Below are 18,039 nucleotides of genomic sequence, written 5' to 3' on the forward strand. Positions count from 1 at the left end.
CGAGAGGTTGCATCCTTAGACATCAGCATCACAAAAGCCAAGGATAAAGATGTGTTTGTTAGGGAGTCAAAAATGATAAATGTTTTTACAATATTTTGGACATCAACACTAGGCAAGGCTAACCTGTTATTTTTGGTTGATTTAATGGTGCAAAGTTGTTATTTTACCTCTTAACTGAGGAACATAAGGAGCTCTGGTGGCATAATGGGTAAGATGTTTGGCTGCCAACCCAGAAGTCAGTGCTCCATGGGAGGAAGATGAGGCAATCCACTTCAATAAAGATTTACAGCTTTGGAAACCCAATGGGGGTCACTATGAGTTGGAATCAACTCGAGGGAAGTGGGTTTCGTTTTTCTGGTTTAACTGAGAAACATAATGTATACATTTATATATCACAGTGTCAGGGCAAAGTGTCAGTTCTGTCTCACCTAGATCCTGGTGGGAAATTGAGAGGACAGTTCAAAGTGAAGTCACTAATGAAATAGAATATAAAAGTGAATTGTGATTAGGTTAGCAATGTCTTTTCCCCTGTTCCATCTTCAGAATGTTCTAGTGATAATACAGGAGTCCCTGAGTGGCACAAAAAGTTAAGCACTGTTCTATTAACTGAAAGGTTGGTGGTTTGAACTCACCCGGAGGAGCCTGGGAGAAGGGCTTGATGATCTGCACCCAAAAGGTCACACAGCCTTGAAAACCATGTGGAGCCCAGTTCTGGGCTGACACACATGGGGTTTCCATGAGTTGGTATCAACCTGATGGAAATTTTTTTTGGTGTTTTTTTTTTAAATATTTCATTGTGCTTTACATGAAGGTTTATAAAGCAAATTAAGTTTCCCTTTAACAATTTTTATACAAATTGTTTCATGCCAACAATTTTTACAATGTGTCAGGACTCTCATTATTTCCCTTCTGTTTGTTCTGTTTCCATTGATCTACCTTCCTTTCCTCTCCTTGCCATCTTATCATTGCTTTTAGGTAACTGTTGACCATATAGTCTCATATGGTTGTTTAAAGGAGCACATTACTCATGGGTAATACTGTTTACTTTATAAGCCAAACTATTATTTGATTGAAAGGTGACCTGCAGAAGTAGCTTTGATTCTAAGTTCAAAGGTTATTTTAGGGCAATAGACTTGGGGGTTGACTTGGGGGTTTCTCTAGTCTCTATTAGTCCTGTAGGTCTGGCCTTTTTTAGGAATTTGGGTTTTGTTCTACATTTTCCTCCCATTCTATCTGAGACCTTCTATTGTGTCCCTGGTTAGAACAGTTGGTAGTGGTTGCCGAGCACCATCTATTTCTTGTCTCAGGTTAGGAGAGGCTGTTGTTCATGTGGACTGTTAGTCCCGTGGATTAGTTTCTTCTTTGAGCCTTTGATTTCCTTCATTCTCTTTTGCTGCATATGTTGTTGTTGTTGTTGTTGTTATGTGCCATCGAATCGGCCCCGACTCATAGCGACCCTTCCTTGGGTTTCCGAGGCATATCACCACAGAAGTAGATTGCCCCATTTTCCTTCCGAGGAGTGGCTGGTGGGTTTGAACCACCAGCCTTCTGGTTATCAGTCGTGTGCCTTAGGCACTATGCTACCAGAGCTCCCTTGCTGCATATGAGTAGAGACCAATAGTTGTATCTTAGATGGCCTCTTAAATCTAAGACCCTAGACACTACTCACCAAACTAGGATGTAGAACATTGTCTTTGTGAACTGTGTTGTGCCAATTGACTAAGCTGGCCCCTGAGACTATGGTCCCAAGCCTTTTGACTTAGTAATCTGATCTCATGAGTGGTTTGAATATATCTAGGAAGATTCCATAACTGTGGTTTGTTATACATGTGGATATATATGTAGCACACATAAATGTGAATATACATATGCCTACAGATACACCTGTACATGCATGTGCAATTACTCACATATGCCTGCCTTCCTATACACATATATGCATCATATCTATGTATGTAGCCACACACATATTTTTTGGTTGTTTTTACTGTTGTGACAGAATTGTGTGTTACAGCATTTACTGAAATTTTCCTTTTTTTCATGTACTTCTTAATGTCTTCATTTACCTTTGATTGATTTTGACTTAGTTTTTGTTAACTTTATGCATATTTGGGATTGCCTTTCCTATCATCAAAAGTAACAAGTGTCTACTAACTAGAAAGTGATAACCCCCTCCCTCTCCCTTCCTTCCCTGGTAACCATCAAAGAACTTTGCTTTCTGTGTGCATATCTCTTCTTGACTTTTTATAATAGTGGGACCATACAATCTTTGTCTTTTTGTGATTGACTTATTTCACTCAGTGTAATGCCCTCCAGATTTATCCATGTTAAAAGATGTTTTGTGGACTCCCCATTATTCTTTATAATTGTGTTGTTGTTGTTGTTGTTATGTGCCGTCGAGTCAGCCCTGACTCATAGCGACCCCTCCTTGGGTTTCCGAGGCAGTATCACTACGGAAGTAGGATTGCCCAACCTTCCTTCCGAGGAGTGGCTGGTGGGTTTGAACCGCCAGCCTTCTGGTTAGCAGTCAAGTGCTTTAGCCACTATGCTACCAGAGCTCCTTATAGTTGTGTAGTAGTTGTGTAGTATTCCATTATATATATGTACCACAATTTGTTTATCCATTCATCTGTTGATAGGCACTAAAGTTGTTCCATCTTTTTGCTATTGTGAATAATGCTCCAACCTAGGTGTGCACATGCCTATTCATTTCACTACTTTTGTATCTCTAGGATATATACCTAGGAGTGAGATTGCTGGATCATAAGGTATTTCTATTTCTAGCTGTTTGAAGAGTGCTATATTGTTTTCCATAGTGGTTGTACCATTTTTCAGTTCCACCAGCAATGTATAAGCGTTCTAATGCTGTCATAACCTGACAAACGTTTGTTATTTTCTGTTTTTGATCATTGCCATTTTTGCAGGGGTGAGATAATATCTCGTTGTAGTTTTGATTCACATCTCTCTAATGGCAAATGATTGTGAGCATCTTTTCATGTATTTGATAGCCACTTGAGTATCCTCCTTGATGAAGTGTCTGTTCATATCCTTTGCCCATTTGTTGATTGGACTGTTTGTCTTTTTGTTGTTGAAATTTTCTGTATATTTTTGAGATTAGAGTCTTATCAGATATGTCAATCCCAAAGATATTTTTCCCAGTCTGTATATAGGTTTTCTTTTTATTCTCTTGTTAAAGTCTTTGATAAGCATAAGTATTTAATTTTTAGGAATTTGCAGTCAACTAATTTATCTTCTGTTGTTTGTGAATTTTTAGTTTTGTTCAGTAGACTATTTATGTATAAAGTTAGGTTCCTTACTTTTGACTCTATGTTACCTTCCAGGAACTTTATAGTTTTACCTTTAACATTTAGGTCTTTGATCCATTTTGACTTAGGTTTTGTGTATGGTGTGAAGTATGGCTCCTGTTTCATTTTTCTTCATATGGATATCCAGTTTTTCCAGCACCATTTGTTAAAGAGACTGTTTTCTTCTCCATTGAATGGACTTGACCTTTTGTCCATTGATGGATGGATTTATTTCTGGATTCTCAAGTCTATTCCATTGGCCTATATGTCTCTTACTGAACCAGGACTAGGCTGTTTTGTATATTAAGTTTGAGATCAGGAAGTGTGAGGCCTCCTACTTTGTACTACTTCAGTATTGTTTTAGGTATTCAGGACCTCTTTCCATTCCATATAAAGTTGCAGATTAGTTTTTTCCATTTCGTTAAAGATTGTTATTGGGATTTGGATAGGGATTGCATTGTATCTATAGGTTTATTGCATTATATCAGTTACCTTTGGTGATATTAAAATTTTCACAATGTTAGGTCTTCCAACATAAGCATGGAATGTTGTGGGGTTTTTTTTTTTCCTTTCATTTATGTAGATCTTTTTCAGTTTCTTGCAGTAGTGTTTTATAATTTTACTTGTATAACATTTTTTTTTTTTTTTAATGTTCCTGAGGTTTATTCATCTGCATTTTATCCTTTTGGGGCTGTTGAAAATGGTATTGATTTCTTGATTTCCTTTTCAGATTCCTCCTTGTTAGTATAGAGGAACCCAACTGATTTTTGTGTGTTGGTCTTGTACCCTGACATTTTGCTGAATCCTTCTCTTAGTTTCAGTAACATTCTTATGCAGTCTCTGAGATTTTCTATATATAGGCTCATGTTATCTGTGAATAAATATAGTTTTACTTCTTTGTCTCTAATTTGCATGCCATTTATTTCCCTTTCTTGGTCTAGCTAGGACTTCCAGTACAATATTGAATAAGAGTGATGATAAAGGGCATCTTTGTCTCATTCCCATTCTCAAGGATAATGCTTTCTCCATTGAGAATAATGTTGGCTGTTGGTTTTGCATATATATGCCCTTAATTATGTTGAGGAATTTCCACTTTATTCCGTTTTGCTGAGAAGTTTTATCAGAAAAGTGTGTTGGATTTTATCAGATGCCTTTTCAGTGTCAATTGAGATGATCATGTGATTCTTTTCCTTTATGTGGTGAATTTTGTTGACTGATTTTCTAATGTTGAACCATTCTTTCATCTTTGGTATGAATCCCAGTTGACCATGATGTATTATTCATTTGGTATGCTGTTGAATTCTGTTGGCTAGAATTTTGTTGAGAATTTTTGCATTTATATTCAGGAGGGAAATTGGTCTATAATTTTCTTTAGTAATGTCTTTGCCTGGCACTGGTATCAGGGTTATGCTGGTTTCATAGAATGAATTAGGGAGTTTTCCTTCCTTTTCTGTGTTCTGGAATACTTTGAGTAGAATTGGTGTCAAGTCTTCTCTGAATGTTTGGTAGAATTCTCCAATAAAACTGTCTGGGCCAGGGCTTTGTTGTTGGGAGTTTTTTTTTTTTTTTAAATTAATGACATCTTCGATTGCTTTTGTGATGGGTTTGTTCAAATTTTCCTCTATTTGTTCAAATTAACCTCTATTTGTGTTAATTTAGGTAGGTAGTGTGTTTCTATAAATTTGTCCATTTCTTCTAGATTTTCAAACTTGTTGCAATACAATTTTTCATAATATTCTGTTATAATCCTTTTTTTATTTCAGTTGGTTCTGTTGTAATGTCACCCATCTCATTTCTTATTTTGATTATTTGCATCTTCTCATGTTTTTCCTTTGTCAAGATTGCCAGTGGTTTGTCATTTTTATTGATCCTTTCCAAGAACCAGCATCTACTCTTGTTGATTGTTTTCCTACTCTTTCTATTGTTTTTCTATTTCCGATTTCATTTATTTCTACTCTGATCTTTATTTTTCCTTTTTTCTGGTCACCGGTAGGCTTGTTTTGCTGCTCCTTTTCTGGTTGTTCAAGTTGTAGGGTTAAGCTATTGATTTTTGCCCTTTCTTCTTTTTTTGATGTGTGCATTTGTTGCTATAAATTCTCTCCTGAGCATGGCTTTTGCTGTGTTCAAGAGGGTTTTGTTATGTTGTGTTTTGATTCTAAGAATTTTTTATTTCATTGTTAATTTCTTCTTTTACTCAATAATTTTTCAGTAATGTGTTATTCAGTTTACATGTATTTAATTTCTTTTTCTTTGTTCTTTGTGTTACTGATTTCTAGTTTTATAGTGTTATGATCAGAGAAGATGCTTTGTATTATGTCATTGTTTTTGACATTATTAAGGCTTGCTTTGTGGCCTAAAATATGATCTATTCTGAAGAGTGACCTATGTTCATTGGAGAATAATTTGTACTGTGCTGCTGTTGGGTGGTAAGATCTGTGTGTGTCTATGAGATTGAGTTGGTTGATTGTGCTGTTTAGATGTTCTGTGTCTTTGTTCAGTTTCTTTCTAGTTGTTCTGTCCATCATTGAAAGTGATATGTTAAAGTCTCCTACTATTATTGTAGAACTATCTATTTCTCTTTTCAGTTATGTTAGAATTTGTTTTATGTATTTTGGAGCTCTGTCATTGAATGTGTAAATATTTATTATGGTTAGATCCTCTTGGAGGATTGATCCTTTAATCATTATATAATGCCCTTCTTTGTCTCTTATAGTGGATTTTGACTTAAAATCTATTTTATCAAGGATTATTATTGCGACTTGTGCTTTCTTTGGGTTACTATTTGCTTGATGTACTTTTTCTGTCCTTAGATTTTTAACTTATTTATGTCTTTCATCTAAGGCAAGTCTCTTGTAGGCAACATATTGATGGGCCATGTTTTATATCCATTCCGCTACTCTCTATTTCTTGACTGGTACATTTAAACCATTTCTATTCAGTGCAGTTATCAATAGGTAGGAATTCAGTGCTGCCATTTTATAATTCCTTTTTTTGTTTGTTTGTTTTTATGGTAGTGTTAAGAATTCTTTGTTCTGCTTAATTTTCTGTCCTGAGTTATTTTATTTTTTATGGATTTTCTTTTCGTATCTTTTGTTTTTGTTGATGTTGTGTTCTCTGAGTCTTTATTTTCTTCTTTATTTCAGTAAGTAGATTTATTAATTTTTCTTTTTGGTAACTCTGAAATTTACTATTTATTATACCCATTGCTATCGAGTTGTATTTGACTCATGGCAACCCCTCCTTGGGTTTCTGAGGCGGTATCTCTATAGAAGTAGATTGCCTAACCTTCCTTCCGAGGAGTGGCTGGTGGATTTGAAACGCCAGACTTCTGGTTAGCAGTCAAATGCCTTAGGCACTATGCTACCAGAGCTCCTTAACTATTTATTATCTTCCTTAATTTAAAACAGTATATTATGTCTTAATAGTGCCTTGACTTATTCTCCATGTGGAAGTTCCATAGCTACACCATTTATTCTCCTTTTTTGTTTTGAAGTAGTTGTCATTTATAGTTTTACATCTGTGGTTCCCTGTTTTCAGTTTTGCAGCTTTATTTTACTTTTGAGATTTTTTTTTTTAAATTTTATTTTGATTTGGGTGAAGATTTACAGAGTAAATTCACTTTTCATACAGCAGTTCACATAATATACTTTGTCTCATGTCACTGACCAAAATTTACAATGCAACAGCTCCCCTCCCACTTCCTCCCCATAGTTACCTCTTCCCAGTGTCCATCCCTCCATTCTCTCTGCGTCCTGAACTTTCTCCCTGTGCATAAGCAGCCCTTCCTTCTCCCATGATTGTTCTCTCCAGGGCGTGTGTCTACTTGAGGTAAATGTTTAATTCACATTTTTTTATCTAAGTTAGTATCTGGGTGATAGTGTGTTGTGTCTCTTAATCTCAGGTTGTTGTCTGATGTTGTTGGTTTTCTGTCTGAAGGACTCTCTTTAAAATTTCTTGTAAGGTTGATCTAGTTTTCACATATTCCCTTGATTTCTGTTCATCTGGAAATGTCCTAGTTTCTTGTTTGAAAGATGATTTTACTAGATATATGATTCTTGGCAAGCAGTTCTTTTCTTTCAAAGTTTTATATATGTCATCTCATTGCCTTCCTGCATGTGTGGCTTCTGCTGAGAAATCAACACTTAGTATTTTATTGGTGCCCCTTTGTAGTTGATATTTTGTTTTTCATGAACTGTTCTCAGAATCCTTTCTTTGTCTTTCATTTTGGAAAGTTTGGTTATGATGTCTTGGTGACTTTCTTTTGAGGTCTATCCTGTTTGGGATTTGTTGAGCTCTTGGGTGGAAACTTTCTCATCCTTCTTGACATCAGGAATCTTTTCAGCCAACAAATCTTCAGAAATTCTCTCTGTACTTTTTTTCTTCTCTTGTTCTGGAATTCCAATTACATGTAAGTTATTCCAGTTGATACTGTCTCACATCACTCTTAGGCTTTCTTCATCTTTCTGCATTCTTTTTTCTGATTGTTCCTCAAATTACTATCAAGGGATTTGTCCTCTATTTTTCTGATTCTTCCATTGATTCAACTCTATGTCTGTGTCTTTCCATTGACTTATCTATTTCTGATATTTTATTGATAATCTTCTGGATTTCTAGTTGTTGTTTTTGTATGATTTCTAATTGTGTATATTTCTTTATTGATTGTATGTATGTTTGTTTTGTGCTGATTTTTAAAATTTGTTTTAATGTTTTTGGAGCTTTATTTCTTCTCTTTCTCTTTAGAATGTCTTTCTTCCTGTGTATAATTTTAATTGTTGTTGTGCTAAAAGGGCAGGGAGCACACATGTTCTGACCTCCTCTAACCCTACAAGAGGAAGACAGGATTACCAGCAGCAACCCAAGGCCTATTACTGCACGGCCAGACATGCTGCCTCCCTCCAGCCCTTTCTCCAACTGTTCCTCCCAAAGCACCACCACCTCTCTCCTGGGTTCGATAATTCGCTGCAGTGGCCACACAGAACTCACGGATTATGGGGTTTATTAGGGAAGCACCAGGCTACAACTCAAGTTCAGAAAGAACGCTCAGTCTCTCTCTCCAGCCCACCATCCCTCAGCCAACAGTCTCTCACAGTCTCTTTCCCAGCAGTACTGGTCCCTCGGTGTCTCACCTAGCAATGCATGTCTCTTATGTCTCTTTCCCAGCAGCATGTGTCTCGTTCAAGAGCATGTGTCTCTTTCGGCAGCACATCTTCCTCAAACAGCAGTCAGAGAGAGTTCTGCCTCCAGGAGGCCTCCTTTTGTGCCTGGAAGGGTGGTCAAACTAGCCAATCACAGCATCAGAACTCTAAGCACGTGAGAGAGAGTGGGAACCTCCCAGAACATTGTATTGTGCCATGCCCAACAGAAATAACCCAGGTGGATAGCTTCAGCAGTCAGGAGCTCCTCAGTTGCTCATAGAAAATCCCACCTTGGAGTTTACAAAGACTTATGGGTAGAAAAGCCACACTAAGTAATTTACTACACTGCATGTTGTTTCATGGTTCTGGTCTGTGTGTGACTTTGGTAGTGTCTGTTGTCTGGGCATGATGTCTTCTCACTAGTGGATATGGTGGGTCTCACCCATGTGTGAGTCTGCTGTGGTTAGGTTCATATGTCTTCCCTTACTGGATTGAGGAGCAGTGGGACAGCAGGTTCTTTCTCCGATATTGGGTGACAAGTGTTGAGTGGTCAAGATCCCTCCACAGCCCTTGTGGGACCATGGAGTCCTTCTGAGTTGGTGCTAACAGTTGGTACATTCTCTACAGTTTAGGACAGATGTTTCCAAATCTGCTGTGAGGGAGTGCTACCCAAATGGACAAGGTGGGCCTGCTGTGTGTGCATGAATTGGTATCTCAGTAGGTGGGGATAGGATTAAGGGGTTTCAGTGCACCTGCTGAGGTCCTGCAGGAACTGTTTCAGTATAGTATGTTTCAGTATTTACTGTTACCTGCATCTCTGCCTTTCTTACCTGTATTTCTGTGCTGGTCTGTGAGGGCAGTGGACATGTCTTCTTTACCTCCACATTTGTCTATATTCTTGGAACATGGTAGCCACTGATTCATTTTGTTGAATGTAAAATGAAGTTTGTGTTAAATAGTTCCTGCCTATCAGGCACTTACCACATTCCTCCAAAGCCACCTTATGGAAGAAAACAGAGTTTTAGGGGCAGTCACAGACAATGCAGAATTAATTGTTAAATGGAAAGTCTGACCCCCCTCCCCCTGCCGAGGAGAGTCTCCTGGGAGTTAAAGTGGTTTGGAAAAGGCTTCCTGAGGAGTTCACCTTTCTTTTCAGAGTGAAGTCATCTATGCACATTAAGGTAAAGGGAACAGTTTTGCAGACAGAGCAGGTCTGCTAAGGATCCCAGCCAGTCAAACTGAGATCTGACCATGCTTTGGAAGACCCTTATTGAAAACTGACTGTGTGCCAGCCACCAGCTTGGAATACAACTCATAGTCTGGGGTGAGATCAGACAAGTAGTGACAGAATAGAGGCAAGTACTACATTAGAACCTAGAAAAGAGAGGCAAAGAAGGCATAATGGATGAGGCTGACATTGAAAGTAATTGCAAGAGTTATTAGCCAGGCTAATACATGGGGTGGAAATTTCCAGACAGAGAAAACAGCATGTTCAAGAGTCTGGAGAAGAGAGAGAGGCAGAGGGAGAGATAGAAAATGTCAAAGATAGACAGGCAGATGCTAGTGCTTTTAAACAACTCCATGGAGGTGTTTTTGAACTGCTGTGTCCCCATTCTCAGGTCTGCCTAGCAGGGGCAGTAACTGAGGTGCCTATACTGGTAACTGCAATTTAATCCCCAAGCTGTTAGCTTTTGGCTCCCCAAGCAATGGCTGACATTTTTCTTGGCTGAGACCCAGAATGTGCCCTGACTGAGCTGAGTTTGTACTTATCACAAGGTGCTGATTAGGCTGAAGTAAAGTGACAGGTGTTTGAAGATGCTGAAAGGGTGGAATTCCCATATACTCTTGGTCCCTTGGCTGGACCACGTATGAAGAGATTCAAGCCAAACCTGCCACTGCCTCTGTGTTGGCTAAGACTAGTGGTCCTTGCTGACAGTGTTTTATCTTTTCTCACAGTTAAGTGATCTTACTTTCTCTTCCTTTTCTTAAATGGAAAAGAAATGATACAAATAATCTGTGTTAGTTATGGGAAAATTAAATAAGAAAGAAGGAAAAAGCACTGTTGTTCTCTTGCCCAGGAAAAAGAGCATAATGGATTATATTTTTCCATTTCCTCCCCAATATTAGCATTAGGGAGCATTATTTTTGAAAGCTTAATAAAGTCATGGGAAACAATTTTCACTAAAAGTTTTTTAAATTTTCCCATTATTTATAATGATATATTTATATAGTACTTAAGAATTTATAAAATACTTCCACTTTATCACAGTAAATTCTCACAACTGTATGAAAGAGGTAGTTTTATCCCCATTCTGCAGTTGAAGAAATTGAGGCTTAGAAAAGTTAAGCACATTGTCCATATTCAAATAGTGTATATATCAGAGCCTCAAATTCAGGTTTTGTCACTCTTAAGTATCAAACATTTTCCACTGAAACACAACTGCAAAAATGACAGCTTTAGAAACACACACAGACATACATACCTCATTGCCTTTTTTTTCCCACTGGAAACATTATCATTCAGCAAGACACTGAGAGAAAATGCACCCAGCTTTCCTGAGTATTAATCATAACTTCTGGAGTTTTGATACATCCAGGGTAATTTGTGGTGTTAATCAGAATTTCCAAAGAGACTGATGATCTTGCAAATGGACTGGAATATTTGTTTATGTTACTCAGGGCATATATTTTGTTTATAATATTTGGATGTGTGATTTAGTTATTTCCAAGTAACTTGGTCAGAGTTAGGTAAGATTTTTAGATTTTATTTTCATTTCCACAGAAAAGAAAAAGCCAGATTCCTTACTTAGAGTAGGAAAAACACAAAGAAACACTGTCCCTCTAAGCTTTGCTTCAACATAGTCTAAAAGAGAAAAAAAAGGAAATAAGAAAAAACCCAGAGGAGCACAGACAAATAATTCCAAGCTGTGTACTGCTATCATGCATTTCCAATATATTGGAGAAGCTGCCAGACTCTCAGGATGAACTGTTGCCAAAACATCTCATCATTTGCAAAAGCTGTAAGAGGCAGAGAGCTAACTTTTTGTTCCTTAAAAGAGCAGTAAAGACAACTAGATAATAAAAATAGGTAAACATATCCAAGTTTTGCTATAAAATGCTGAAAATATTGCCTAATATCTCTAGTTTTGCCAGCATCCAATTTTAAGGACTGTTGCTTCTAAAATAGGTAACCTATTGAAGAGAAAATCTTATGAAAGAAAAAGTCATATGTTTTTATCAAACAAAAGGAGAAAGAGAAAATGTTGGAGCAGATTCATTCTTTCATTCATTTATGCATTCCTTTACAATTAGTTATTTACCATATTCCATGGGCTATGTGAGTCACCAGGCTTATTACAAGAATATTTGAGAGCTTGTTTCTGCCTTCAAGAAGTTCCTGGTCAGTTGGGAGACAGACTCATAAATAGATGATTAAGGCACAAAGAGGATAGTGTTTTGATCATGTTGCTATGGGGAAGAGAAGGAAGCTCATAACTGGGAAAGCAAGGAGCTAGTCTCACTGAGAGGAAAGGAAGTTTGAGCTAGGTCTAAAAGGATGAAGAGGGGGAAGGAAACAAACTTGCCACATGCCTACTATGTAACCAGCATTGTGATAGGTACTCTGACAGTTCAAGCAGACCCAGGCATTTTAAAAATTCATGGTATAACAGTATGGCAAGCATTGTTATAAAGGGGTTTTGTAGGGACATATTCAGAAATCAGAAAATAGAGCCTAATATGATCTGCTTTTTTCAGAATAATGAATTTAAAGGTGAAAAATGAGAGTTCTGCTCCACATAAGACCTTTGGAAAAGTGTCTCCATTTTCTTTTGCCAAAGACCATATATACAAGCACATCCAGAGGAGCCAGCTTATTAATTTTGGTAAAGCCTTTAGCAAGAGCCAGATGTGTCATATTTTAACCAATCCCTGTTGGCTAAAGAAGTATTTTCTAGAATTGGAGCTGCTAGATCCAGATTTAGGTTCATTTTTAAGGCTTTGATACTCTTTGCCAAATTGTTTTCCAGAGGATTGTACCAGTGTCTACTCCCACTGACAACACGTTGGAATCCCGTTTCTCTTACACCTTCTCTGATACTGGGTGTTCTCATTTTCAAATCTTTGGCCATTTGTCAAGCAAATAGCAGTTCTCATATGGTTTTAACTTTATTTTTTTCTTCTTCAAAATAATGCCAGCATTTTATTATGGTAATTTGTTGCTGGTATGTATTGCCTATTTATATCCTTTGCCTGTTTTTCTGGTGGGATTTAACCTTTTTCTTATTAACATGTAAGATTTCTTTTTTCCTATTTTAATTGTACCAAACATGTAACTTACGTTGGAAAGATGTTTTTTTGTTTGTTTGTTTGTCAGTGGCCTTTAAAATTTTATCTATAGTAGTTTTGCTACAGAACTGCTCATTTTTAAGGTAGGCAAAGACATCCACTTTTTCCCTTACGAATTCTGCATTTACATGCATTTGCCACCTGCAAGACTTAAAAAGTACTTATTATATCTTCTAGTTCTTACAGGTTTTCAGTTTTTATGTTTGAATTTTTAATCCATCTGGGATTCCTTTGGGTATGATGTTTTGTAAGGATAAAACAGAATTCTTTACAACTCTTTAGCCAGTTATCCAAGCACCCTTCAAAAAGTAATCCTTTCTTTTCTGGCAGGCTGAGAAACATCTTTATCATATTCTTAAGTCTCATATGTGCTCGAGTCTTTTCTAGCCTTGCTTTCATTTCACTCAGCTACCAGACAGTTTTGATTATTAAAAATTCTTAATGGTGGCTCATGTTCATTTGCCGTTTTGCTTATTTAATTTTTTCTCTCACGTTCCTACTTTATAATTGATATGTAAGTTCCACCAAATTATTCCCCTGATATTTTTATTGGCATTTACCTGTATATCTAAATTACTTTGGGAAGCATCAACCTCTTTTCAATATTGTGTCTGTTTATTCAATATATGATTCTGTCCATGGACTCAAGTCCTCAATAAAGTTTGTGATTTTTTTAACTGGATCTGCATGGTTACTGAGGAGCCCTGGTTGCTCAGTGGTTAAGTGCTCAGCTGTTAAATAAAAGGTTGGTGGTTTGAATACACTTTCTGCTCTGTGGGAAAATGATGTGGCAGTCTTGTTTCCATAAAGATTACAGTTGTGGAAACCCTATGGGACCCTACTCTGTCCTATATGGTCACTATAAGTTGGAATGAACTTGATGACAATGATTATTTGTTTTCTTTGCATTCTAACTGTTGGGCTTATTCTCAAACATATTGGAGAAATCACGTTTATCACGTCTGTTTATTTCCTCTTGCTAGGTTCTGACCACATCCGTGAGAAAGATGGGCTCTGGGCAGTCCTTGCCTGGCTCTCCATCCTCGCCACCCGCAAACAGAGTGTAGAGGACATTCTGAAAGATCATTGGCAAAAGTATGGCCGGAATTTCTTTACTAGGTAAGCCACAGCCTGGCTGGGATACGAGGTAGGGTGGGAAAGGAGGCAGGGAGGGGGAACTCCCATGCATACAAATTCTTTCCTGTCATATGTGGTAATGAAACCTTAATTCATCCAGCCTCTATCAATTAAGGATTTTAAAAATAATTCTGGCAGGGTTGAGATGAAGTCAACTTTTATGTCAGCTATAAAGAATGAGTCTTAAAAAATTAGTTAACATATTTGAAAGAATAAATGCTTTGTAAGAGTTTTAAACATGAACGTAGTATTAGCATTGGATTTTGATTCATCAGAATGGGTTAGAATTTTATTTCTGCCCCTTCCTAGATTGGGAAGTCATTTAACCTCTCTCTGTACTCTAGTTTTTTCATCTGTAGAAATGAGAAAGAAGAGTCTAGCTTTTGTGAGGATTGAAGAAAATACACATCTGCAAGTGTTTTCTAAACTCTGGGATCACTAAATGTCAGAAAAAAAAAGCTTTTTTTCTTAAATTATGGAAAAAATTAGCTTGGTACAAATAAATTTTCCTCATTCATTAAAATAGGTCCCCAAAGGATATGTACTTTGACATTCATTGATTCAACAAATATTTTTGTCTGTCTACCTTCTGCCATGTACTGGGGGTCAAGCAGTGAACAAAATACTTAGAATACTTAGCAGTTCTTCTTTACTGTGCATACTCCTGTTTCTAAAATCATTAAAAAATACTTTTGCCAGTAGTGCTTTTCCAGTTCCCCTTTTCTCTAATATGTGTAAAAACCTACCAACATTTTTTCTGACCCTCACAATTCTAATTCTGGGAAGCAAACATGAGAAAACAGATACTTGATAAATTATTAATCTATGTTGTTGTTTGTTGTTATATGCCATCGAGTCGGACCTGACTCATAGCAACCCTTCCTTGGGTTTCCGAGGCAGTATCACTACAGAAGTAGATTGCCCCATCTTCCTTTTAATCTATATGAAATGATAAATGTAATTTCTCTGGACCTCAGTTGCCTTTTCTGTAAGATGTGTAGGTTAGAGTAGAAATTTTAAACAATAGAGTTCAGATTTCATTGTCCATGATCTCTGGATAGTCAAAAAAGACCTTCAGTACCTTGGGTTCCTCAATTAGAATCCTTTTAACAACTTTGGACTAGTTCATTGATCTTTTCCTCCCTCAAGTTATTCTTTTGTGGGAGGTATAGGTCATAATAGCCCCTGGTACCAGTTCTGGAACCACTAGTTCTAGTGGTGCAGTGAATAAGGCTGCTAATTAGAAGGTCAGAGGTTCAAACCAATGAGCTGCTCTATGGACGGATTATGAGGCAATCTACTTCCGTAAAGATTTACAGCCTTAGAAACCCAATGGAGGTTGCTAGAGTTGGAATCCACTCAATGGCAGTGGGATTTTTGGGTATCATATAATAATGGGTCAGTGGTAGAATTCTCACCTTCCTCGTGGGAGACCAGCGTTCAGTTGCCCACCAGTGTACCTCAAGTGCAGCCATTATGTTGATGAAAAGGTTTCCAAACTAAGACAGATTAGGAAGAAATGCCTGGTGATCTACTTGTGAAAAATCAGCCAGTGACAACTCTATGAATCACAATGGTCTGATCCCACTGTGCATGGGCCTGTTATACGTTGGGGGCCAAGTCAGCAGCAGCTAACAATGACAACAGCCACAAAGTAGGCCTGAGAACCAGGACAAGAACCTCTGCTCTTTAAGAGCTAGAAAAACCTGGTACTTCAGAACAACAGTCATGAACTCTCTTCAGTCTAGGGTGTCACGAAAGCAGGACCATGTTTGTTTCCATGCTCCATGGTATCACTAAATGTCTAACTCATAGTAGACACTGAGTAAATAGTTTATAATAGATAAATGAATAAGTTAATGAATGAACAGTAGGCCAGAGTGGAGTAAGGTTAGGAGAGGTTGTTCAGAGAAACAGTCATTCTTGAATTAGTCTCCCTTTAAAAACTATTTTAATATATAGCTTTAATTTCAAATATAATTACTAAATAAGTATTGCAAATAAAAGTCCTGAGAACCTACATTTATGAATAGTTAAGCCTCCATTATATCCTCCATTTATTTAACAAAAATACTTTTTTTGCATACATTGTTTCATATTAGTCTTAAAACAGTTATGGACGAAGCAGCTAAGATTCTAGAGATGAAACAACTTGCCCATAGTTGTGCAGTCAGTAACCAGTAGAAGCTGATTTCATAGCTAGTTCTGTCTGATTCCAAACCCAGATTCTTTCCATTACACCCCTCTGTGCCTAGGATTTATAGAACATTTCCCTTGAACACCCAAAGGTCACAGATGTAAAGCACAAACACCTGGTTGTAATTTCTTGCTGTTTATCATTTTAACTGGGGAAAAGAGCTGACTTCGAGATTAAGGGGACTGTTTTGTCCTTGATTCATAGAATCCTGGAGCCAGAATAGGTTGGCCTTAATTCCTGGTATTTCTCATGTCTCAGAGGTGTCATCTTGCACATATCATGTTTGTTTCACTATTGCAAATAAATATAGACTCTGCTATCTTCAGCCTCTAAAAAACAACCCTCTCAAGAGGGTGTATGCAACTAGGTCAAGAGAAGCCACTTGTAAGAGTCTTTAACCTCAAAAGAAAGAAGTCAAGAACAATTCTTGAAGGGGGTAAAAATAAAGTCATAGAATTAATTTGTGATGCACCTTTTTTTTCTTTTTTTGGTCCTTTTGCATTCACATGAGGTCTTCTCTATCGGTGAATCCAAAACCCTTGGACCAGAATCCACTCTTGCTGAAACAATGGAAGTGTTTCAGATGTAAAGATTCAAAGCCCTTGGCCCCTTCATGTGGTCAGTGAAAACTTGGCCTCATTTTCGGAAGCTCCTGTGGAGACTGGAACTCTCTTTAGCCAAAATCTCTGAAGCCTCAGTCAGACCCAGATGGGGAGCAGTCCCAACATTCACCCCAAAGAGCTCAAGGCATTAGGAAGAGAAGTGCCTGAGTCATTTGCTTGTTTATGCAGAGTTCTCTAGCAATAACATTGCTCTTAATTCTACCTCCTCAGGATGTGGTGATTAAATATTAGATAGTATCTTTCAAAAACCTTTGAAGTTCCTTAAAGCTTTATTCTGTAGAACAGCCAAGATGGGGGTTTTCTGATTATTCAGAAGCTTTTAACTCTTCCCTGAAATCCTCTATGCTTGTGATTTTTCAGCCCTTCCTTCCATTTCTAGCCTGATCTATCCCCAGTGACTGACAAGCTCATTTATTTGCCAACTTCTTCTGAAGTTAGGTAGTTTTGGGGGAGGGCCAAACAAATGATGAAGAAAGTGCTGAAATACCTTTGTATGATGTGAATTCAGCCTGTGGGCCTCAATTTCATGCCTTCTTCCAGGTATGATTATGAGGAGGTGGAAGCTGAGGGCGCAAACAAAATGATGAAGGACTTGGAGACCGTGATGTTTGATCGCTCCTTTGTGGGGAAACAGTTTTCAGCGGGTGACAAAGTTTACACTGTGGAGAAAGCAGATAATTTTGAATATAGTGATCCAGTGGATGGAAGCATTTCGAGAAATCAGGTAGGAACAGATTTACGTGCACATGGGAGAGAGACCTTAGAAAGAGCTTCATCTCTGAAGTTCTAATGGAAAAAAGAAAGGTCCCTGGGGCTTATATCCTTTGTTGCCTTGTTTTTCTAGGGTAGTTGTTCTCAACTGCTTTTCTGCTGAGTCATAGGTGACTGTCACGTGTACTGGTAGTACTGGTAGGGAAATGACTTTTGCCCTGGTTCAATGCAATTCTCAGTGCCTTCATTCTAGAATGATTAGCCTAAACTCCAAAGGGAGTTTAACACCCTCAGGGGTTATGTATAAGATGATGTTGTAGTTGTTGTTGTTGCTATGTGCTGTGGGTCAGTCCCCAACTCATAGCGACCCCTCCTTGGGTTTCCGAGGCAATATCACTACGAAAAGTAGATTGCCCAACCTTCCTTCAGAGGAGTGGCTGTTGGGTCTGAACTGCCAGCCTTCTGGTTAGCAGTCAAGTGCCTTAGGCACTATGCTACCAGTACATGTGCAAAATGGAGCCCCAGAATCTAAACAGGAGGGAACTGCTGCTTTAGATGTCAACCTCTTCTTTCCTCAAGAGATC

The 18,039-nt window shown here is 37.8% G+C and overlaps 1 protein-coding gene across 1 annotated transcript in view; it reads left to right on the forward strand.

Annotated features, from left to right (window-relative positions):
- PGM1 (phosphoglucomutase 1) overlaps positions 1-18,039 on the forward strand; it is an 81,845-nt gene that overhangs the window by 54,040 nt on the left and 9,766 nt on the right. Inside the window, exons 8-9 of the mRNA XM_007959158.2 lie at positions 13,771-13,906; positions 17,285-17,468. Coding sequence (XP_007957349.1) covers positions 13,771-13,906; positions 17,285-17,468 — 320 coding nt within the window. The remainder of the gene's footprint in view (positions 1-13,770; positions 13,907-17,284; positions 17,469-18,039) is intronic.

Source organism: Orycteropus afer, unplaced genomic scaffold (assembly GCF_000298275.1).
Source record: "Orycteropus afer afer isolate SDZICR_OR568_19922 unplaced genomic scaffold, OryAfe1.0 scaffold00016, whole genome shotgun sequence".
NCBI lineage: Eukaryota > Metazoa > Chordata > Mammalia > Tubulidentata > Orycteropodidae > Orycteropus > Orycteropus afer.